The following is a 24,866-nucleotide window of genomic DNA, read 5'->3' as shown; positions in this document are numbered from 1 at the left end:
CCCACCTTGGCCTCCCAAAGCATTGGGATTACAGGTGTCAGCCAGTGTGTCCAGCCTAACTATGCTCTAATGATAACAATGACAGTATTACTCTTGTTGAAAACATATGCTATGCATCATATCAAGTACTGTGGATTTGTTTTGTTTTGTTTTGTTTTTTAAGATGGAGTCTTGCTCTGTTGCCCAGGCTGGAGTGCAGTGGCACCATCTTGGCTCACTGCAACCTCTGCCTCCTGGTTTCAAGCAATTCTTCTGCCTCAGCCTCCCGAGTAGCTGGGATTACAGGCGCCAGCCACCACACCTGGCTAATTTTTGCATTTTGAGTAGAGATGGGGTTTCATCAAGTTGGCCAGGCTAGTGTGGAACTCCTGACCTCAGGTGATCCACCCGCCTTAGCCTCCCAAAATGCTGGGATTACAGACATGACCTGCTGCGCCCAGCCTAGTACTGTGTTTTTTTTCCAGAGAAAGATGAAGTCATAGAGAAAGCCATGGGGCAAAAAAGGCAATATCAACATAAAAACCGGTAGAATAGGTCCCTTGTGACAACCAGGCAAAATGAGAATGTTGGAAAGGCATTAAATAAAAGAAGTGAAACTGGTCCATGGTAAGCTCTGAGAACCAGGAGGAGAGTTTTGTATGCTGTTATGTAAGCCAGCCTCTGGACTGGGAAGGCCTTCGAGGTAGTATATTTCAAATGTTTGAAATAAGATGGTTCCAAGATTTTTTAACTTTAAAATCATTTTCAAAGCTGTGAATAAACTTAAAATATAACCAGGCCTGGTTTTGTATTTACTGTCTTTAAGGAATTGCATGTAATAGATTTCAGGTAAATAGTCTGGGCAGAACAATATCATGGTATATTTCATATTTTTATGTTAATATGTGGAAAGACAGTAGAGAAAGGACAGATAGGATGGGAAATTGAGTGTAATTAGTAACAAATATTACCTTCTGTCTTTTTACTAGCCATATCCTTGGATTGAATCGAAAAGTCTTGGTTGATTAACCAGCCTTAACCCCAGAGTTTTCCATTTTGTATCTATTTATGTTTGACATTTAATTCTTGCTGAAAACTTAATGTAAGTACATGCTAGATGGAAAGTCGTCTGAATAGACTCCATTATAAGCCTACTCTTGTATTGAACTTGGACTGAAATTATTACTGTATATGTATTTGAATTATTGATAAAAGCCTATATCTAGGTCTCTTTTACACACACACACACACACACACACAGTCTCTCTATGTTGCCCAGGTTGGTGTAGAACTCCTGGGCTCAATAGATCCCCTGCCTCAGCCTACTGAGTAGCTGGAATTACAGGCGTGCACGGCCGTACCCAACTCTTAGGTCTTTTTTAAAACCGAGGTAATAACTTTGCTATTGAATAGCTTTCCCCAATCATATGCTTAATGAGTCCTGCCTAATGAATATTTAGAAAACATTTTGACCTGGATTTGTGTTGGGATTGTAACTCTGATGGAAATTAAAGGCATATTATAGGTATATAAAAACCTTATGCTAGTAAAGGTCCTCACAGTTGTGATTAAGTATGAATACACTTAGATTTCCAGTTTTCTCTCGTATCACTTGATTCTTTTTCCTCTTTGAAATGTTCCAAACTTGCAAAACAAAGGACTTAACACACGCATGGGAAGTGTGTAAACCATTTTAAACCATTGGGCTTAGCTATTTTAGAACACAGACATTTACAGTCATGTGCCAGGAAGATGTTTTGGTCAACGACTGACTGCATATAAGATGGTGGCCCCATAAGATTATAAGGGCGCTGCCCTATACAGGTGTAGCATTTTAAAATCTTTCATACTATATCTTTACTGAACCTTTTCTATGTTTAGATACACGAATACTTACCATTGTGTTACAGTTGCCTACCCTATTCAGTACAGTAACATGCTATACAGGTTTGTGCCTAGAAGCAATAGGCCATATCATATAGCCTAGGTCTGTAGTAGGCTGTGTATACTAGTACTTAATTTAGATGTCCTGCTCTTTATAGCACTTGGTTGGTTCTCTATAAAGAAAAACTGGGTATTAACTTTGAATTATACTTTCATTTTCGGAATCACATGTATACTTAGGTTTCAGAAGAAACTCTACTTAATTATCTTGGTAATATAGATTGTTTTACTTTCAATATTTTTTGAGCTGTTTACTTTTAAAAGACGCATGCAGATGATGTTAGCCTCATAACTAAAGAGATCTCAACACATAAAAATTGGATACATTTTTTAAAAATTGAGATGGGGTCTCGCTATGTTGCCCAGGATGGTCTTGAACTCCTGGGCTCAAACAGTCCTCCCACCTCTGCCTCCCAAAGTGCTGAGATTACAGGCATGAGCCACCACACCCAGCCAAAATTGGATACTTTTTAATTCACTTTATTTAGTTCTTTATAATTGACTTGGTTTTTTCAAAGTGAAATTTCTGCCATTTACGTACATACTTAATTGGCCTGCAATTAAATTCTGGACATTTTACAAGATTAAGCAATGATGTTTTATTTTAGAAGCAAACAAACTTATGAATAGCCTACTTCAGTGTGACCTTCATTATAATGTGATCTTCATTATAGTCTATAAAATCCAGTAAAATGAAGTTAATTACATGTGTGTTGCATATTATTACCTAACATTCTCATTGTCAGAATTTGACCTTTGTCAAATTCCCAATATTAATCATTAGAATATATACTGTCTATGACAAAAACAAAACCTTTCAAATTCTGCATAATCTGTGATTCTTCACTAGCATCTGGCGATATAATCTTGGAGTAGTTAATAGCCCTACTTTGTCATTACTTTGAATTTGGATCTGCTAAAACTTCAGGATTAAGAATATTCTGAAAGTTTTTAAATCTGCTCAGAGAAAAAGCAGTTAGGAAGATTTGTCATCATCTTTGCCCCTTCCAAATTCTATCTTTATATCATTCTCTTTGAACTACCAGGATACTTTATTTCTCTTTTATGGGATGTCTTTTTGATTGATGTTAACACTGAATGGTTACTTACATGGAGTAGGAGCTTCCCATTTTGTCTTAGCATCTTCCCGAACCTCTGCCTACACTGCTCTTCAGAGCATTCAGACTTATTGAAAAGAGTCATGCACTTTATGCCACTGAAGATCTTTGCGATGTACATTTGAGTTGATCTCTTTTTCTGTCTTTAGCATTTACATTTATAAACAAGTGGAATTTAGTGGCAGAAAGTTGCCTTAAAAAAAAAAACCTTCCAGTTCAATGTATTATGCTTGTAACAACTCTGACATTTGTAGAAATAGTAAGATGGAAACAGGATGTCTTAAAGGGGAAGTTATAATACAAAAAATTCAACAGATGTTTATGTAGCTATTGCTATGTACAGGGTAAAATTGCTATCCTAGGATACAGGGAGGTGTAGCAAAGAGATTTGGAGTCTAAATTTGACATGTAGGACTACATATAAAAATAAAGAAGTGCCATGAGTGGTATAAACTGTAAGTGCAAAAGATACTGAGTGAAGTGTCTGATTACCAAGAGTTGGGAAATTGCAGTGGAGGTAGGGGAAAAATAAGAATCAGGATATATTAAATTCTTGGTTCTGCCACTAAAACAGTTTTGTTGGCTAAGCCACCTAACTTCCCTGACCTTTTAGGCTTCTCATCTGTAAAATGGAGCATAAGGTTACTTGTTCTCCAAGCTGTCTTTCAACTTAAAATTTGTCTTTGTTCCCTGTATAATAGTAAGAACCCCAGAAAAGGAGAAGGGGAGGTGGAGGTGGAGGCAGAGGCCTGTGGGGGAAATGGTGTTAGGTAGAGGAGGTAGGAATATGCACAGAATTTTCCAGAAGCATGAGGAGATGAGCATGGAGCTTGTTTCATAGGGAAAAGTAGGAGTTATATTGGAGATAGTTGGGACTAACTGGAGAATTCAAACATGACATGCTAACTGCATAACTAATTCAGCATTTTATCAGATACTATTATCTTTCTCCTGTTTTAGGTAGTTCTTGGTAAATACTTTTTGACTCAGCAGTACAACCGAACAGTATCCTTTTTTTTTTTTTTTTTTTTTTTTTTTGAGATGGATGGAGTCTTGCTCTGTCACCCAGGCTGGAGTGCAGTGGCCGGATCTCAGCTCACTGCAAGCTCCTCCTCTCGGGTTTCATGACATTCTCCTGCCTCAGCCTCCCCAGTAGCTGGGACTACAGGCGCCCGCCACCTCGCCCGGCTAGTTTTTTGTATTTTTTAGTAGAGACGGGGTTTCACCGTGTTAGCCAGGATGGTCTCGATCTCCTGACCTTGTGATCCGCCCGTCTCAGCCTCCCAAAGTGCTGGGATTACAGGCTTGAGCCACCGCGCCCGGCCCGAACAGTATCCTTGATCCTTCAGTGTTTACCAAGTTTTTCCCAACATCTTTAACATTTCTCATTCAGGTGAACTTCTCAGTATTATATCAGTAACTCTGCCTCTTTTTTTTTTTTTCTTTTTCTTTCTTTTTGTTTTTGCCTCCTTTTTAAGAAACAAAATCTGTAATATTCTTAAGGAATACCACACCTAGTTGGGGAAGGCTAGATTCTAGAGACTGCATGCAGAGGCTGTAGCTCTCTGGAAAGTGTGTACATGGGGGAAAAGGGGGCTGCAGATTGGAAGAAGAAGGTGTTGTGGAACTGAAGAGTGAAGTAGGGAGACAGGAATTAGAGATAGTTTGATCTGTTTTCCTTGACTTTCATCTTTCTTGGTGACCTGAAAGTTGCTTAAGGTTGTGGTGCTGTCATCCTAGTGTTGAAGCAAGACAAGTGATCTAGAGTCATACCTTTCATGATATATGAAATAGTCTTCTTTTTAGACTCAAGTGTTTCATGAAATGCGCAAAGTACCAGTGAGCTAATTACTTCAAGAGGCAACTGCTACCATTTAGGAAAATTCTAATTACAGTGGTTGTTGCAAGTAGGTGATGAGCAACCTTAAGAATCACCTGTGAAGTGGTTTTTTTTTCCCCCCACTTTCTTCCTTATATGGTAGGTGGTATTCTTTTTTCTTTTTCTTTTTCTTTGTCTTTTTTGAGACAGTCTCACTCTTATCAGGCTGGAGTGCAGTGGCGTGATCTCAGCTCACTGCAACCTCTGCCTCCTGGGTCAAGCAGTTATCCTGCCTCAGCCTCCCAAGTAGCTGAGACTACAGGCGCCCATCACCATGCCCGCCTAATGTTTGTACTTTTAGTAGATGGGATTTTACCATGCTGGCCAGCCTGGTCTCAAACTCCTGGCCTCAAGTGATCTGCCCACCTTGGCCTCTCAAAGTGCTGGGATTACGGGCATGAACCACCACGCCCAGCATTGTTTTCTTAACTGTGATAGAAGTTTTAAATATTTGGTTTTGTTTTTGCCTCTCCCATCATTCTTAGGAAAGCCTTCTGTTGTAAAGGAGAAATTAGCATGTCAGTGTTCCTAGTTGCAAGAAGAGTGCAATTCTGTGATACTCATTTTTTTCAAACATATATATTATTTAACACTATATGCAAATAATACAAGGGATACAATGACTAATAAGGCAAAAACCGTCCCCAGGAACAATCCTTCGTAGAAAAGGAAATAAAACAAGTACACAGATGATTGCGATGAGGTAGAAACTGACTCATGCCATAGGAGGTACTGATAAAACCGCCATGGAAATTTAAGCAAAAGATTTTCTTAGTTTTTTAAAGGGTCCCCAGTGGCTGGATGTGGTGGTCCGCCTGTAGTCCCAGCTACTCGGAAGGCTGAGGCGGGAGGACTGCTTGAACCCAGGAATTTGAGACCAGCCTGGGATACAAAGCGAAAACCCATCTCTTTAAAAAAAAAAGGGGGGGGGGCGGGGGGTGAGGTGGGAATTTGGCTTTACTGTATAAATAGATCTGGATGATTTGAGAAAGACAGGTGTACTTTGGATTTCTGAGGCAAGAGAGGACATAAAAGCGTTAGTGTTGAGATCAGAATTGCAGAAAAATGCTTAGGAAGTCAGTAAACTAGATTTTCATAAAATGATTTATTCCCTTCTGCTTCAGAAAATAGTGAGCCTTAAGAATATGCTGGGAAAAAGAGGCCGGTGCGGTGGCTCACGCCTGTAATCCCAACACTTTGGAAGGCCGGGGCAGGCGGATCACCTGAGGCCGGGAGTTCGAGACCAGCCGGACCAACATGGAGAAACCCTATCTCTACTAAAAATACAAAATTAGCTGGGCATGGTGACTCATGCCTGTAATCCCAGCTATTTGAAAGGCTGAGGCAGAAGAATCGCTTGAACCTGGGAGGCGGAGGTTGCAGTGAGCTGAGATTGTGCCATTGTACCCGAGCCTGGGCAACAAGAGCGGAACTCTGTCTCAAAAAAAAAAAAAAAAAAAAAAGAATATGCTAGGAAAAGGTTCATGTGTATGTCTTTATAACCACTGTTACATTTTGATGAGTTTCCTTATAATCTCATTTTCTGTGCAGTTTTCTTAAAAGGGGATTCATGCTATATTAGATCTTATATGATCTAGAAGTTCTGTATTTTAATGAACCTCCTCTGCTTCATATTTTTAAAATTATACTTACTTTGGAAATGGCTTTGTTTTATAGCCCGTATAAACTTGGCTTATGATTTGTGAAAATGAGTACTGTTTTGTTTTTGTTTTTAATGCAAAGTCTTACGTCTAAGCCATAGAGTATTTTCTAGTCATGGCTTCCTGATAGTGAGAAGTATTTATAGATCATCACTCCCGCTGGGGATCAGATGATAAAGTGATAGATTGTATTTGTCAATGATGTTGGTATTGGGACTCTGACTTGACTCAGGGATAGTGTAGTCTTGATTTGAAGTATTTGAGGTTTAAGGGTTGGATGTGATTTTTGTTTTATCTTACGGGTTTTTTTTATTTTGGAGGAGAGGAGTGATTTGGTCTTATTTTGGGAGTATAAAATATAGAAAATTGTTATAGTTTTTGGGTTTTTAGTGACGATTAACAAATATATAAAATGATAATTATGTTTGGCAGGGTAGGCCTGTCATTTTAACTCTGAAAATTAAAACCTTATACATTACTTATAATTTTTATTTGTTGTGTCTTATCTGCTGTTTTCATCATAGTGCAGTTTTTTACCTGTTTACCACATAAAAAGATGGAGAGTGCTGCTTTTTAGTTATGGCTCACTGCAGTCTTGAACTCCTAGGCTCAAGTGATCCTCCCACCTCAGCCTCCCAAATAGCTGGGACCACAGGCGTGCACCACCACAGCTGGCTAATTTTATTTTTCTGTAGAGATGAGATCTCTCTCTATTTCCTAGGCTGGGTCTCGAACTCCTGGGCTCAGGCCATCCTCCCACCTTAGCCTCCCAAAGTGCTGGGATTACAGGCATTGAGTCATGGAACCTGGCCAGGGAGTGCTGTTTATTAAGCATTTTTAATTGCTTATTTACCTGTCATGCAATGTGTAGGTGTCTATTATAGAAGCAAATTAATTTTGTAAGTTTAAGTGAGGTTTCAAGTTCCTTAGGGTCCTGTTGCTAAAATATAAGCAGCACTTTACGATAACTTTTCCCATTTGCACTTCTTAGCACGTTCAGTAATGTTACATCTGGAGTATCAGGTCCATTAATTTTTAACCACAAAGTCTGAGTTGGCTTGAAAGCTGTGGACTATGGTGAACATTTGAAAATAGGCTCTAGGAGTATAGACAGGTAGGCAGCTAAAGCTATAGTACAGTAGGAAGTAAAATTTGTCAGAATTGTCTAAGTTTTTTTAAAAGAGGAAGCTATATGTAGACTTAATTTTATTGTTCATGATTCAGATATCCCAAAAGAAGGCCTGATGTTTTCTTGTGAGACATGGTGAATTAGGAAGAATGCAAATGCTGCTTGAAATCCACTATTAGGCCTGGGTGCGGTGGCTCATGCTTGTAATCCTAGCACTCCCGGAGGCTCTGGTGGGTGGGTTGCTTGAGTCCAGGAGTTTGAGACCACCCTGGGCAACATACTGAAACCCCATCTCAACTAAAAATACAAACAATTAGCCAGGCATGGTAGCGCGTGCCTGTAATCCCAGCTATGCTGGAGGCTGAGGTGGGAGAATCACCTGAGCCCAGGAGGTTAAGGCTACAGTGTGCTGACATTTGTGCCACTGCTCCAACCTGGATAACCAAAGTTGAGACCCTGTCTCAAGAAAACAAAAAACAAACCCACTTTTACAATAAGATAAAACTAAGCTAAATTTCTTACCTTGGCATTTTTAGAAGACTTTAAAAACAGATTTTGTATAATTAATCCTAAAAGATGAAATTAATATGGAATCCAGTTTTGAGTAAAATATATATCCAGATTTGAAGTAATGCTAGGTCTGACTGCGTCACAATCAGTTCTCTTGGAGCTTGCTAAGATTTTGATTGGGTGGATTTGTTTGGAGACCTGGGAATCTGTTTTAATAAGCACATTAGGTAATTCTGATAGACTACTACCAGGATTAAGAAACATTGGTCTAGAAATGCGTAAAGGGTCAGATAGTATAATATTTCAGGCACTGCATGCCAAGGGAAGAAGACGAGGGCGTTATGTTTGTATTTATATAACAATTTTTATCGATGAGATTAAAAATGTAGACTTGTGTGTGAGTTTTTGTGGCTAGGAATGTGAAAAAAAATTGGATTCTTTTGCAGGGATAACATTTTGCTTATTGGGATTCAACATTTTAGCATTTTTTTTTTTGGTCAAAATCAGTTGCAAATGTTCCTCAATTCTGATCTGTAATGAGATTTTACACATTTCATCCTCAAAAATATATTTTCACACAGATACTGCCAAATGAGCATATGATTTTTTTTTTTTTTTTTTTTAATTTTTTGGAGAAGGTCTTGCTCTGTCACCCAGGCTGGAGTGCAGTGGCAGGATCACAGCTCATTGCAGCCTTAACCCCTGGGATCAGGTGATCCTCCTACCTCAGCCTCCCTAGTAGTTGGGACTACAGGCACATGCCACCACACCCAGCTAATTTTTTAACTTTTTGTAGAGATGAGGTCTCAGTATGTTGCCTAGGCGGGTTTTAAACTTCTGGGCTCAAGCAATCCTCCTGCTTTGGCCGCCTTCCAAAGTGCTGGGATTACAGGTGTGAGCCACCGTGCCAGCCATAGCATATGATTTTTATTGAGCATAGTCATTGCTTGAGAGATACTTACAGAATTCTGTTAGATTCTTCTCAGTGTTTGCCTCTTGGCGTGTCCTTACATTGCAGATTAACCACTTGAAGGTTAGGTAGAAGCTCTTCATTTGCATAAATGGATTTTGAAATATGGAAATTTCCTTTGCACTTACATAGGGGTCTGAAAGATGCTGTTGGAACTGTAGTTAGAGTTTAGAAATATTATGTCCACTGGGAATTTGTATGGGAATGGAAGTCTCAATTCTTGTTTTAACTTTTGACAGCAAAGGAAGTATATAAAGCAGTTTGACATTGTTTTGATTAAAACTATGCTAGCTGTCGAAATGACTACCAGAGTGTAAGTTTCACCAACAATGCCGTTTTGCCTTGTAATTTTAGACTGAATTCCTTCAGAACTCATCAAGTCTACCCTCAGGCTAATTTCTGAAACCATTCAGTGTTCAACAGTAATGGTTAAGGGTAGTTCTTGTTCAGGAAAAGAAATCAGTTCCATCCCTGTGCTCAGAAAAATGTCAGTAAAACTTTAGCACTGCTAAGACATCAAACTGTGTCAGAATTTTCACTTTTTGTTTCTGACAAAAACTCGTGACCTGATGATGGTCAAGTACACAGGAGCGTGTTAAATTCATCGTTGACACTACTCGTTCAGGAAACGTGGTAGATTCCTGTGTTTCCCACAGGGTCCATGCTCATGAGTAATGCCGTGAATAACCCTTACACACGTTTTGTATGTGTGACCTCTTTTCTGTTCCACGCATTTTTACCACCGTCAGTTGTAACACAGCCTAGCATATTCCAGTTTAGGTTGTACTCATTTAGTGTTTTCTCAGCTTCTCTGAAAATATTCTCACACGTAGCTCTTACGCATGGTCTATTCATACAGGCTGGTTCTTCAGTCACTTCAAACTTGGCATTGCTTCCCCAAGTAAACAACAACTGAGCATTGTGGTAATAAACTCAGCAAAAGCCAAGGAAAACCACTGAACTAATTTGCCATGTTTCTTAATTGATAGTTGATGGTTGTTCCCAGTGTCCTCAACTCTGAGCACTGAAAGGCCAATAGTCTTAAACAAGATTATTTTCTCTGGCCATATTTCTTCAGCTGTTACAATCAAACATGAGTTACTAACTCACTTGGCAAATGGCATTCCTTGCTTGTCTAACAAAAACTTTGAAAACACTTTGGTTGCAGTCTCATTTCATTTTTTGTTTTGGTGAAGAAATTCTGCAGCGTTAAGCTATTCTATTTTAAAATTTTGTGTGTGTTTTGTTTTTGTTTTATGACCGTTATTTTTCTGTGGATTGGGAGGATTGAAGAAAGCTTAGTCTGTAAATGTTGGCATACGTTGTATTCTTCTAGCATAGCTATGGTGTCATTGCATAATAAATAATGCTTTACCATGGAATTTGATAGCAAAATTATTTACATCCCGCTGTGCCTTCAAAGTGTGGTGTTCAGGGCCTTCTTTTTATTTGAATGGATGTGTATTTACTCCTTTTTTTTTTTTAATGTCATGGTGTGGCAATACTGGTGACACTTGCAACATTTTCAAGTTCTCACTGTCAGTGCAGTTTGTGGTGCACCAAGCAGTGGTGCAAAGTGATGAGAGTGCCACACTGCCTCAGTCTCCATCCCTCACCTCTGCTGTTGGAGCCTGGAAGTTCCCATAGACAGTACACCAACAGGTGAGCGTGGCTGTGTTCCAATACATTTTTATTTATGGATATTGAAGTTTGAATTTCATATCATTTTTACATGTCATGAAATAGTCTTTTAATTTTTTTTCCCCAACCATTTAAAAATGAGCCATACAAAAACAGGCATTGGGCTGGATTTGGCCTTCAGGCTATATAGTTTGTGGACAGACCATTTGTGGACAGACCAAAAGGAGCAGTCCATTTGCTGTCAACCAGCTCTTCCTTCTGCCATAATAGTACTTCACTAGTACTGTTGTAGTTGTGTATACTTTTTCAGTGGTACTATGTTGAGGGTCATTTGAAAGATCTTAATACACATTGCCAAATTGCTTTCTAGAATATATTTACCTTCTTTTTATTAGAAAATCTATATTTGATACCCATCTCTATAAACTTTCTGTTATATTCTTCAGGCATGGATCAGACTTTGCTAAGACTTTCCTCTTTACCTATTTTCTATAAACAGAGTTGCCGTTTTCTTATTGACATAAAACCAGTGGTGTTTTAGAGTATGTTCTAAAACAGGAGATCAGTTCTTGTGTGTTTTTTGGCTATCCAGCTTAAATTCCATATCCTTTTAAAGAAGTACATTCTGAATCCTTTTCTTTATATATTTTAGCTGTGCAGAAGAGAACATTGAATACAAATGTCACCTGTTCAGTAACTGGGTCGATAAGCTGCTAAGCCTCTCTATGACTGTGAATTTGTTTAATAGAAATTATTTTCTAACTTTTGTTCTTAGCTTTTCTGTTACCTTGAGGCTTAGGACTCCTGACCCATTTTGTCTTTACAACCAAAGAATGTTTATAACAAATTATTCTTGTGAAGTGGGGGCAACATTGAGGCCATTCCAGCTTAGACACTACTTTGTAAAACTTATATGAAATATGGTTCATGGAACCTCAGAGACTTCTAGTACTCAAAGGGTAAGTGAAGCTCACCTAATATTGTTCGTTGACTTTGTCAATAATAAAGTCTATCTTGTGGCTAGAACCCAGGTCCACTGGCTGCTATGCCATTTAAATGGAGCTGAAATACCACAAGGCTAAAGAAATATTGGGACACTTTTCAGAGTGCCATGCTACTTTATACTTTTCAGCCTTACTGCAGTAACCTAGAAAGTTACCTGTAGTGTTCTGAACAGAGAAAAAACAACTAAAGGCAAAATAAAACATCTTAAGTTTTTAAAGTGTTAACTGTGAAATGAAATTTCTTTGGAAGTTTATTTTTAAAATTCCCAGGCCGGTCACAGTAGCTCACGCCTGTAATCCCAGCACTTTGGGAGACTGAAACGGGTGGATCACCTGAGATTAGGAGTTCAAGACCAACCTGGCCAACAAATTAGCTGGGTGTGGAGGCACACACCTGTCATCCCAGCTACCCCAGAGGCTAAGGCAGGAGAATGGTTTGAACCCGGGAGGCGGAGGTTGTAGTGAGCCAAGATTGCACCATTGCACGCCAGCCTGGGCAACAGATTGAGACCTTGTCTCAAAATAAAAAACAAAAACCAAAATTCCCTTCAGTAACATAAAATGAACTGGGAAAAGTCTCAAGTCTCAAGTTAAAACCAGCAAAAAGTGAGTCTTAAACCCATAATATTCTTGCCCAATACCTTAAATCATTTACTTATTAGCAAAGAATGTGGAAACAACACTATTTGAATGAGTCACAACAAAAGCAGATTTAGGATTAGTAGCCGCATGGCATATGAGGAAAGGAGAACTTAACTTTAAATCAGTGGAACTAACTGAAATTGTTGCACAGGGCGGAACTTAAGTGGTTGGTTATCCATTGAACCACTGAACTTCTTCATGTAACTCTGGGGGAAAGGGAGGCCTGAAGAAGTTTACAGACTTGGCCAGATCACTCCTTGTTAGAGAAAGGACTGAAATTCACATCTTTTCCTTAACATTAATATTAGACAACAAAAAGACGTTGATCACTTCTGAAATTGTTAGGAAAAAATTATTGAAGGGTAACTTTCTCCCAGTAATTCATATTTTATCTGCCAGACACTTTCGGAAGATGGGAGGAGAGGAAACTAGTTGCCTAGTACTGAGCTTCATATAAGATTTGAATGAGGACACAAAACACAGACAGAAGGAAGTGATAAGCTGTTGAGCTCACTGAGTACAGAGACATCATCATTTGTTTCCATGGCCTCCGTTTTTATTTTTTAAATTTTTCTGTTTTTAATTTTGGTGAGCACATAATAGATTCATTTATTTCTGGCGTACATGAGCTGTTTTGATACAGGCATGCAATGCATAATAATCACATCATGGAAGATAGGGTATCTCTCCCTTCAGGCATTTATTCTTTATGTTACAAACAATCCAATTATACTCTTTTAATTATTTCTAAATGTACACTTAAATTATTAGTGACTGTAGTCACCCTGTTGTGCTATCAAATACTGGGCCATGTTCACTCTCTGTAACTATCTTTTGTACCTATTAGCCATCCCCACCTCCTGCCACCCCAACCCCTGCTGCCCTTCCCAGCCTTTGGTAACCGTCCTTCTCTCTATCTCATGGGTTCAGTTGCTTTGATTTTTAGCTCCCGCAAATAAGTGAGAACATGCAATGTTTGTCTTTCCGTGCCTGTCTTACTTCACTTAACGTAATGACCTATAGTTCCATACATGTTGTTGCAAATGACTGAATCTCATTCTTTTTATAGCTGAATAGTACTCCATTGTGTATATGTATCACATTTTCTTTATCCATTCATCTTTTGATGGACACTTAGGCTGCTTCCAAATCGTGGCTGTTGTGAAGAGTGCCACAGTAAACATGGGGGTACAGATATTTCTCTTCTCCATATACTCATTTCCTTTCATTTGGGTATATACCTAGCAGTGCCATTGCCGAATCATATTGTGGGATCTTGAGACCAAAAAATTCACGTAACTGCTACTTTCAAGTCTTGTTACTCAAAGTATGGTCCAAGGCACTCCTTGAATCGCAGAAACTGGGGTCCCACCTAGACCTACTAAACCGGAGCCTGCAGTGTGAGGAGATCTTATGATTCCCAGGCATACTAAATGAGGTGCTGCTTTCAGGAACACTTGGAAGTAGCTTCAGGCAGGGCGGTGCTGCAGCTGTAGAATCCCGCGGGAAAGGGAACGCAGTGGGTGAGGACTAGGAGACTCGGACACAGAGCCCTTCTTTCCCAAAATAGTTCTCCTGTTCTCTGTGTCCTCTGGTCAAGCATTTTCATGTTAGGAATGTATTCTCATAGAGTTTAGATGTTTGAAATTGCTTGGAGGTTTCGTAGAGAAAACTGGGCTCAGAGAGGATAGGCCACTTGGTAGAAGACGTATTGGAGATGTGAAGCCGGCAGCACTATCCAGGACCTTCCTGAGCAAGGCACTCCTGTCCCTGCCTGTGACTGGGGGATTTTGTATAGTATTCTCACCTCATCTCTGGTTTGGTTTGTCTCTGAAGATAACTACCATCACTGCTAACTTACTCACTTTAGCTAGAAAATGTAGACAAAAAGACTGTCACTTAAATTTCAGTTTTAGATTTATGTTTTATCTCAAAAGCAGTTTTCTAATTATATGTCTTCGCTGTGGGTACATAGTTATAGCAAAAAGCATGCGTGTAATTCTGTCCAAATAGATGATCACTTGGGATATTGATGCTATAAAGCATTTATGAAATCAGCCTGCCTTTGCAGATTTAGCATTCTGTGACAGAGCAGACGTTTTATATGTTTTTAGGAAGGTTAGCTGTCTGAAATTGGTGACTAAACAAAATCTGTTTGGGTTAAGTATACAACCAGACAGTATAATATAAACTGTTGTAACAAGATCTTCCATTTCTAAGCCCTAATAACTATTTGTTTTCTTCTTGTTTTTAGGGTGAATCTGTAAAATACTTCCTGGATAACTTGGATAAACTTGGAGAACCAGTAAGTGTTTAAACCGAATGTTTATGTTTAATGCCATTTGAAAGCAGAAGTCAGGATATCGATGTTAGGAAATTCAGAAAAATTATGTATTAAACTATTTCTCCCTCTCTCTCTCTTTTTTTTTTTTTTTTAGTGATGGCATTCTCATTCTTCCCTGCTTTATTTAGAGTGATTGGTAGCTCAGAATATTGAATGATTTTTATTTTTTCAAAATGAAAATATTTGTATTGTTTAGTCATGACACTTTTTTCTCCCTCTAACTGTCCAGGTCTCTACCATTTTCTTGAGGAATGCTTTATCTGCTATTTCTTGGAAGTAAAACTGTTTAGAGAAAGAAGTTTATGTTTGAATATGATATTGTGCATTATCTATTATACTTTAGTGTCTTTGGGTGTTTTGTTTGTAAACAGAAATAGAACACAGTGGGCTGACTGATTTCCAAATCTTTTGACAAATGACATTTTCGAATTCATGCCCCCCTTTGTGTTGAGTTACAGAGTAGGAGGGCTAGATTCTGAAGGCCTGCTGAAGAGACTCCACGAGGTAGGAGGAGTCGCCCTTGAAAAGAGAGTTTATCATTTTCCTGTAGGTATTCCTCAGAGCCAGCAGCTCTAAGCTGGCGCTGTGGCCAGCGGGGCCCACTGCAGGCAGAGCAGCTCCGCTTGTTTGACCTCTGTATTGGACGTACACAGAAGAGTTCACTGGGAGAAAGGTTTCTGCTGTTTAGGAAAATTTTGAAAATCATTGCCTTAGAGTCATCTGTTACTCTCTAAATGTAGTGCAGCTTCATTTGCCCCCTCATAAGGCAAATTTCTTCTTCTTCACACAGCTGGTATGAGTGTGTCCTCATCAACATACTCTGCTCTGCCAGACTATTTAGCACTTGATTACATGAAGTTCTGTGCTTCATGTGAAGCAGCCTTTAGATTGCTAAGTAGATTGTTAGCTTTAATAGAGACAATAATAGAGAACTTTTTATTTTTATGGAATTACATGTTTTCAAAGCTCAGGGCCAGCATGTTTCTGAAGGAGCTGGTGTAGGTGTATGCTGTAAATTGGTATTGCCTTCTAGAAAGCAGTTGGATGTTAAGTATCCAGAGTCATTAAAATGTTTGTAACCTTTAACCTTATATCGTATCCCTGATTATTTTAATCTTAGGAAATAGTCCAAAAATAAAAATAGGCCGGGCACGGTGGCTCACGCCTGTAATCCTAGCACTTTGGGAGGCCAAGGCGGGTGGATCATGAGGTCAGGAGATGGAGACTATCCTGGCTAATACGGTGAAACCCCATCTCTACTAAAAATACAAAAAATTAGCCGGGCGTGGTGGCGGGCACCTGTAGTCCCAGCTACTCGGGAGGCTGAGGCAGGAGAATGGCGTGAACCCGGGAGGTGGAGCTTGCAGTGAGCCGAGATCACCACTGCGCTCCAGCCTGGGTGACAGAGTGAGACTCCGTCTCAAAAAAAAAAAAAAGAAAAAAAAATAATGTGCTTGAGAATTTTAATTGCAGTATTTCTGTTCATTATGGCTAAAAATTGGAAACAACCTTAATGACCACTAGTAGGGGAATGTTCATGTGAAGTACTGCACATGAATGCATTTGGTCTATTTGATTGTCTTGTAAAATGAGGTATGACGGTATCAGCATATGGAACAGTTCACAAAATATTAAGCAAAAACGTAGAGGTAGGCTGAACATTGTGTGCATATGCTGATTATAAGTAAAGTAGGCGTGTATGTGAACAAAAGCTAGAAGAAAACATGGAAAAGCTAACACTTGAGTCCTAGGGTTATTTAATGAATGGCTGTTGGATGCCAGTAACTAAGAACCCGCCTACTTTTTAAAAATTCTTAATTCTGGCTGGGCGCAGTGGCTCACGCCTGTAATCCCAGCACGTTGGGAGGCCGAGGCATCCCAAATCACTTGAGGTCAGGAGTTTGAGACTAGCCTGGCCAAAATGGTGAAACCCCATCTTTACTAAAAATACAAAAAATTAGCCGGCCATGGTGGTGCACACCTATAGTCCCAGCTACTTGGGAGGCTGAGGCAGGAGAATCGCTTGAACCCAAGAGGTGGAGGTTGCAGTGAGCTGCACTCCAGCCTGGGCAACAGAGCAAGTCTCCATCTCAAAAAAATATGTATATATATATGTTCTTAATTCCATTGCAGTATTTTGAGACAGTGAGTATTCTTGTTGTAATGAAATTTCAAAATCATATTACACTGTTCAGAAAGGCATAAAGTGCAGCATTGTGAATAACGGTCAGCATTGTTTTAAATCCTGCCTTGATTTTTAAAATATTTTGACCTTGATGATAAATATTAGCTATCCTGTTCATGTATTACCAGAAAGCTGTGTTGTAGTTTTGGAAAAATGCTAGACTGACAAGGAAGGACCAGTTACACTGCATAAGGAAGTGTGCCATCACAGAGTAGCCGGTGACTTGTGTGACCAGCAGCTTCTGTTTGTTCAGGGTCTTACAGTTCACTGACCAAGAGTGCAGAGAAGAGCTCATTTGATCCTTGCAACAACCCTCCCTCCCAGGTAGATAGGCCAAGTGTGATCACCTCCATTTCACAGACAGAGGTGCTGACAGAGTAAGTGACTAGTTTGAGTTCTTGGGTCAATAAGTAAGAAAGCTGGAACATAGTTAATTATAGGAGAGAAAGGGTTTTTCACATGTAATATAGCAGCAGTGAAAACATAGAAGTTCTAAGTCATGAGTGGGGTTGCAGAGTAAAGGAACTTTTAGAATAGGTTAGAGAGAGGTGGGCAGAACTTGGAACTAGGAAGTGATCCTTGTGAATTGGCACTGGAATCAGATCCTATGATCCTATGGCTTTTTTTTTTTTTTTTTTTTTTTGACGAAGTCTCGTTCCGTCACTCAGGCTGGAGTGCAGTGGCGTGATCTCAGCTCAGGCTCACTGCAGGCTCCACCTCCCGGGTTCACGCCACTCTCCTGCCTCAGCCTCCCAAGTAGCTGGGACTACAGGCACCCACCACCACACCTGGCTAATTTTTTTGTATTTTTGGTAGAGACGGGGTTTCACTGTGTTAGCCAGGATAGTCTTGATCTCCTGACCTCGTGATCCGCCTGTCTCGGCCTCCCAAAGTGCTGGGATTACAGGCGTGAGCCACCGCACCCAACCCTCATGGCTTTTAATAGATGAGCAAGGAGCAGTGTGGAGAAGGTGGATATGCAGACAGGAAGATCACTCTGGCTAGAACCAAGAGTGGCTAATAGTGGGGAGTAAAATTGCAGGTAGATATATAGCAGTGAGGGCGAGTGAGAACAATTGATAAGACTTCAGCTTAAATTTGGAGTAGTATTGCAGGGATAAAAACAAGTAGATTCTGGCCATTTGTAGTAAATTTTGAACCCATCCTGCTAACATTTTAACGTATCTTGGCTTTTTTTGTGGGGAGCACAAATGGGGTCTTGCTCTGTTGCTCAGTATACTCTCAAACTCCTGGCTTCAAGTGGTCCTCCTGCCTCAGCCTCCCAAAGTGCTGGGATTATAGGCGTGAGCCACCATGTCTGACCAGTCTTAACATTTTATAATAAGCATAATCTATCTGATAATGTCATTTAAAAGGTCATTTTGTTGCATATCTATTCACTAGTCCAGTTAGTAGTCCATTAAAAATTTGAATTACTTCTGGATTGCTAAGTATAAAACAATTTTTCCTTTTCCAGGATTATATTCCATCACAACAAGATATTCTGCTTGCCAGAAGACCCACCAAAGGCATTCATGAATATGACTTTGAAATTAAAAATGTTCCTTTCAAAATGGTTGATGTAGGTGGTCAGAGATCAGAAAGGAAACGTTGGTTTGAGTGTTTCGACAGTGTCACGTCAATACTTTTCCTTGTTTCCTCAAGTGAATTTGACCAGGTGCTTATGGAAGATCGACTGACCAATCGCCTTACAGAGTCTCTGAACATTTTTGAAACAATCGTCAATAACCGGGTTTTCAGCAATGTCTCCATAATTCTGTTCTTAAACAAGACAGACTTGCTTGAGGAGAAGGTGCAAATTGTGAGCATCAAAGACTATTTCCTAGAATTTGAAGGGGATCCCCACTGCTTAAGAGACGTCCAAAAATTCCTGGTGGAATGTTTCCGGAACAAACGCCGGGACCAGCAGCAGAAGCCCTTATACCACCACTTCACCACTGCTATCAATACGGAGAACATCCGCCTTGTTTTCCGTGATGTGAAGGATACTATTCTGCATGACAACCTCAAGCAGCTTATGCTACAGTGATGTACAAAAGACTTGCTGTTTTAATATCTTTTTGTGTTTTTGATGTTTCCTGTTTGTTTTGTTTTTTAAAATAGCAGTTTACAACCAGAATTAGAACAATCTTAATTCTACGTTTAACTTCTTGAAAATCTTAGTACTTTTTCTGCGGCCTTTGGTTTGTGGCTGAAAGCTGTTGAGTGACACATCGCCAAGATTTGCTGTAATGCAGGCTTTCATCTGTTTCACCATGGCTTCTATTCAAGTCCGGTTAAAACTTCCCAGCTGACCTCAGACTAGGCATATTTCAGGCTTTAAATTATTCTACTTTTCAAACTGAATTCTCCTGCAGTGCCAAGTATCAAAGGTGTCCTTAAATACTTGTAGGGATGAGGTTAGGAATATTCAGTTCCAAAGCAAGTAAGGTATCTTCTGTCCGCCTTACACATAGCAGTGCCACTTGTTGCCTAACTTTATGGTGACCTCCCATTTTGTAAGGGCTATTAGAAAAAAGTTTGATCTAAGAAATGGCATTCTATAGATTCATAGAAGGTTTAGCTTTCATATTTTAATTGCTTGTGTACACAACAGCTGTTTTGCTTTTAGATTTCTGTGTTTCTGAAGGTAATGTTCTTCGTGTTTTCAAGTTTACATAAGGTCTTTGGTCTAATGCTGATGAAGAATTCACAGGTGGTACGGGAGAGCAAAAGGCAAGCAAATGCTATTTACCGTGTTTTGGTCAAACGTAATGAGTGAAATAGAATTTGCCTTTCTCATATTTAATTATCATGTAGTTTAATGTACCACATGTGAAACATTCTGGCCATAGCAGCAACTAAAAACTGCAAGCAACTTGGTAACAGAACTTTCTAAATAAACTTAACCTGTTCCAGAATGTCATATATTTGACTTTTAAGCCCTATCTCAGTTGGTCAGTAAAGACCAATCCTTACTGTAGGAAATCATTGTGTATCATCACAAACATCTATCCTTTGCTGTCCTGTCCAGTCCCATCAGCTCCACACTGTGGCATTTGTGGGATTGTTTTGTTTATTTGGAGCTTGCCAAGGGCAGTATTTTTCTGTCAAACTATTCAAGAAGGCATTATTTGAGATTCCTGTTCATTCTTGGTGTGTCTCTAAAAGATACAGTATGTACACATTTGTATAATTGTTGTTTATGAAAGTCCAGCTTTTTTGAGGTATATTTTAAATGTTTTAAGGATGCTTCTAAGGATAAGTAGGAATTTTTTTAGTTCGCACCTGAAGATGATTACATTGACCCCCCCCCCCCCACTGCTTACCAAATTAAAATGTGTCGATGAAGTAGCTTTGTGATTGCAGATACATTCGTAGTGAACTCATCAGAATGGCTGGTTTGCAGTACTGAAATACTATCTTGTAGGCTGTATGTAGTGTTACAATTAGATCAGAGAAACAGAAGTCCAAGGCTGGCAACAGCTTGAAAAGTCTGACAGCTTTTCTACTTTTCCTGAAAATTTTAAGACTGTGATATCTGTCGTTTTACTGTATAGCTGACTGTGTACTCAGGTATTTTATTGGTCCTTGAAAGATTGGTCGTTATGGATCACCCAGCCTTTCTAAGTCAGTGGCTGTTCTGTCTTGCTGTCTGATACGAGAGTGGGGCTCTTCAGTAAACTAACCAGGGATTATTTTTGACATACCTGACTTTTCTCACATTTGAACTTCCACTATCATTGAATCCATATAACTTCCAGTGTTTTCATGCCATGGTAATACATGAGCTACACATACGTAGCCTGGCACCATGATGCAGGTGTTCATGGTATCATTCATGCATGTTTGAATAGTTCTACATCTAGTGCTTCTTGCCAAAAAGAATACATTGTTGAAATTGACAAAGTTAGCATAATGGCAGTGCTGATGAATATCGGAATGTGTGCACAGTAACATTTGGACTGTTCAGTGGAGAGTTTACCCATACATTTAGCAAATTGAATGGCCAAAACATTTGACTCCAGTGAGGGCTCAAGTTAGATCCCTATAGAAAGAGGACACTTCATCTTACTGAAGTCATAATTAAGATCTGTGATATGAACCATAGATACTGCCAGACAAAGCAGAAATCACCAAGTTTCCCCCTTTTGACTTACCACCGAGAAGTGTCAAAACACCAAATAGATAGCGTGTTATTTTGGGCATTTGCAGTTTTCTTCCCTGCTGCATGTAATGTCTCAGAATCAACATTCTTTTAAAATCTAGGCTATATTTTGAGGCAGTGAATTACTTATATTCAACTTGGGCTTGTTTTGACAGTAGAACTTTAAGTTCAATCTAAAGGCTTTAGTCCACAGTTTTTTATGTTTTATTTTCAAACCCTTTGAAAGGAGTCTTACACCTATATCATGAAAATGGAATCCTTTTGAAATACCACTATAGGAAGAGAGAGATGCAATTTAGTGAACAGAATTGAAAAGGTGCTCATAATTTTCACTATGCCAACTTAACTCCAGTCTCTAAAAAAGTAATTTGGATATAAAGTTCTTTGATGTATTTGATTTTCTAAATCTTTATGGTTATGGTTTGGAATAAAATGTGCCTAATCCTGTATTACATTCTGTTCTTAAATCTGAATGCCTTCTCATTTAATTCTGAAGAAATACTACACAAGTGTCTTCATTGACCTTGAAGAAATGTATACACAGTTGCCTTACAAAACAAATTTAGACCATAACTTTTAGAGAGAAAGGGTTTTGTCAAATGTTTTCTGAAAATGTGAGTAATTCAAAGCATGCCTCTGCCCCTTTAATATTATTAATAACCTCCATAGTTGCTGTCTGCCAAATATTAAATTGAAATCTTCGTTGCAGTTTTATTATCTGGAAAGGGCACTGGATTGCTCTGCAACCAAAGAAAGCAAATGTGGAATGAAACAAATCATTCACTTTGTCTTATTTTAAGGTGTATTGGCATGTAATTTGCATAGAGAAGGTCCTCTGGTTAGTCTCTCAAATTGAGGCTGTTTAGGGAAATCCTTATTCAGTTGGTGGCAGTGGTTGGTTTAAAGTAGAAGGAAATAAGATCACCTTAATACCAGAAATGATTAGAAGTGCTGATTTAGATTCAACAGATACCATATGCCCTTATCATTTTTTTGTGAGAAGAAATGGGTAAGTCCTAACTTTCAATGTGTACCCAAATACTTGTATTTATGCTTTTGATAAAATGTATTTTCAGCATTATTACACATCCGATTATGCCTTATTTATATATGAAGAGTAAAATTACCATGTTATACTGTTATGTCCTAAAATTCAAATCGCTATTTGAGAAACCCTCAAATTGGTGCTTTCATTATATAATGATACATTTAGACAAAACCCCAAACCAAGCCATTTGAAATAAGATTCTCTCCATTGCAGTTTGTAGCAATGTTATTTCTGTGTATATCATGAGAAGGCTAAATATCAGTGTTAATTTCTTGTTTGAATCCATGAAATCATGCCTGTAAAGCCCAAACGTTTGTAACAAACTCCCTAATAAATTTAGAGAAAGTCACTCTGTTACCATTTCATTTATTTTAGTTTTATTTGAGGAATTAAGACCAGAAGTTTTGCTCATGTCTTTTTCACTTAGAAGTCTGACTTAGTACCTAGTGTAGTCTGTCTGCCATCATTTCAAGGTGTTCACTTCTGTTAATCACAGATGATCCATCCTTGTGTTGTGCTGCTTGACTAAAAGCACTGATTTTCTTTTTTTTTTCTTTCGAGGATAGGATACAGGGTGGCTTTTCAGTCTAGTAAACATGAGGAGGGGGGAGAGATTGGGTGGGTGTGGGTGTGTCTGCATGTCTTAAATATAGCACATGCCCATTTTTTTATGGTACGAGGTTAGGGCTTAGTAAATGTATGCTAGAGTTTGAAGTGTAAGTCTAAGTCTGAACATTTTAAACAAGTTGGACTTTATGGCTTTTTCAGGTTCCATCAAGTAGGTACTAGCCTTAGGCTGGTAGGTGATTAACAGCATTATTTGGAGTACAGTGTTTGTACCACTAGCATTCTTGTGTCTGTACTTGAATGTATAGTTAGCATTTAAGTTATGTTCACTCTTGCAGCGTTCAGGTCTAACCATCTGGTTTCAAATGCGAGAGCTTATATGGAACATTGTTTTGAAAGCATGAATGATACGGCAGTATTTTATGGCTTGATAAGGAGAGTTTTGTGACTTATTCAAATCTGCTGTTGATGATGGAAGTTTACAGATGGATCAGCGTGTGCTGGGACTCACTGCATGAATTTTCAGTCAGTGAATATTACTGAAAGTCATATACTACTTGCTTGGTATGTGACTTTGGTTTGTATTAAGAAAGCTTGTTTATGATATTTCTTACCATAGTAAATGATAAATTTGTCCTTAATCATGCCTATTTGATGGTACTAGGAAAGAAAGGGGTAGAGATTAATTCTTGCAAAGTATGTGCAACAGTGCAACAAACTGTGCCATTTACCTTTTACCTCTTACTTGAAGGCAGAACCACAAAATGTTTGAAATGGCTTTTCTAAACTACTCTAGTCTGCTGAGAGCTCATTGACCACAAGAAGCCTTAGAAAGTATATTTTGTAATAACCCCATAGATACTGTACCTAACTAAACATGATTTGTATTAGCTCTATAAAATACTTGTGGCTTAGGGTTTTTTTGTTTTTTTTTTAACATACGTCTTTTTATAACTTTCCAGGAACTAAGCACATTATCTGATAATTGTAAATTTTTTTGTCAGTGCTTTAGTTCAGGATGGGCAATAAATTATTTCTAAAGGAGGTCTAAAAGTGGAAAGAATGGTTTGATTTTATAAAATGAGTTGCTAGTTCATGACAGCTTTTTACTTTTGTACATATTTTGCAAAACATTTGCCTCTTGCTATTAATATTTGCTTTGTAAAAATTACATTTAATAAACATTTGTAAATGATTCAATACTATGATGTTATTTAACAGTTTGGTAATTGTAAAGTGTAAAGCAGATGCTAAAAGTTTGAAAGCAAAAGTTTCATCTAGAGACCGAGTTACGGCACAGAAATCTACTTCAGCAGAATCCCAGCACCACTTGGCTTGAATATTAGTCTAGAAACTTCTTACTAGAAATGGAGATGTGGACTTTGTCCAAGGAAGTTCTCAGCCACTTAATATATTTTGACAAGGGAATAGGGGAAGAGAAACCACTTGTTTTCTCTGCTCTTATGGCCGCTGAAACTGTGTTAGGGTGTACCTGAGCTCAGTTCATCCAGCTGCAACAGTATTAATAATTCTGTTACATCTGTTGTAATTAATGTCTGGAGACAAACCAACATTGACCACTCATCTTTTTTAAAAAAAATAAACTTTATATTAGATTATGATTTACAGAAAAATTTGAAGACAGTGCAGAGTTCCCCTATACTCCACACCCCTTATAGTTCCCGTAGTTACCGTCTTGCATTACTTTGGTACATTTGTCATAATTAATGAACCAATACTGATAACGTTAAGCCCATACTTTGTTCTTATTTCCTTAGTTCTCCCGTCTTACTTGTGTTCCAGGATCCATCCAGCACACGACGTTACATTTACTTCATGTCTCCTTCAGCTCTTCTTGGTAATTAACAGACTCCTGTTTCTCAGACTTTGTTTTTGATTACTTTGGCAGGTGTTTTTTATTTTTGTTTTTTCTTTTTGAGGCAGGGTCTCACTCCTCCGTCGCCCAGGCTGGAGTGCAGTGGCCCGATCTCAGCTCACTGCCGCCTCCGCCTCCGCCTCCGCCTCCCAGGTTCAAGTGATTCTCTTGCCTCAGCCACCCAAGTAGTTGGGATTACAG

At 38.8% G+C, this 24,866-nt stretch overlaps 1 protein-coding gene across 1 annotated transcript in view; it reads left to right on the top strand.

The window, feature by feature from the left end:
• Nucleotides 1-23,989, top strand: part of GNA13 (G protein subunit alpha 13) — a 47,278-nt gene extending 23,289 nt beyond the window's left edge. Inside the window, exons 3-4 of the mRNA XM_023212033.2 lie at nucleotides 14,732-14,782; nucleotides 18,484-23,989. Coding sequence (XP_023067801.2) covers nucleotides 14,732-14,782; nucleotides 18,484-19,056 — 624 coding nt within the window. The 3' untranslated portion in view covers nucleotides 19,057-23,989. The remainder of the gene's footprint in view (nucleotides 1-14,731; nucleotides 14,783-18,483) is intronic.
• Nucleotides 23,990-24,866: the final 877 nt, after the last annotated feature.

Source organism: Piliocolobus tephrosceles, chromosome 16 (assembly GCF_002776525.5).
Source record: "Piliocolobus tephrosceles isolate RC106 chromosome 16, ASM277652v3, whole genome shotgun sequence".
In the NCBI taxonomy this organism is placed as follows: domain Eukaryota; kingdom Metazoa; phylum Chordata; class Mammalia; order Primates; family Cercopithecidae; genus Piliocolobus; species Piliocolobus tephrosceles.
The sequence above is the reverse complement of the archived record's forward strand: the minus strand, read 5'-3'. Positions and strand labels throughout refer to the sequence as shown.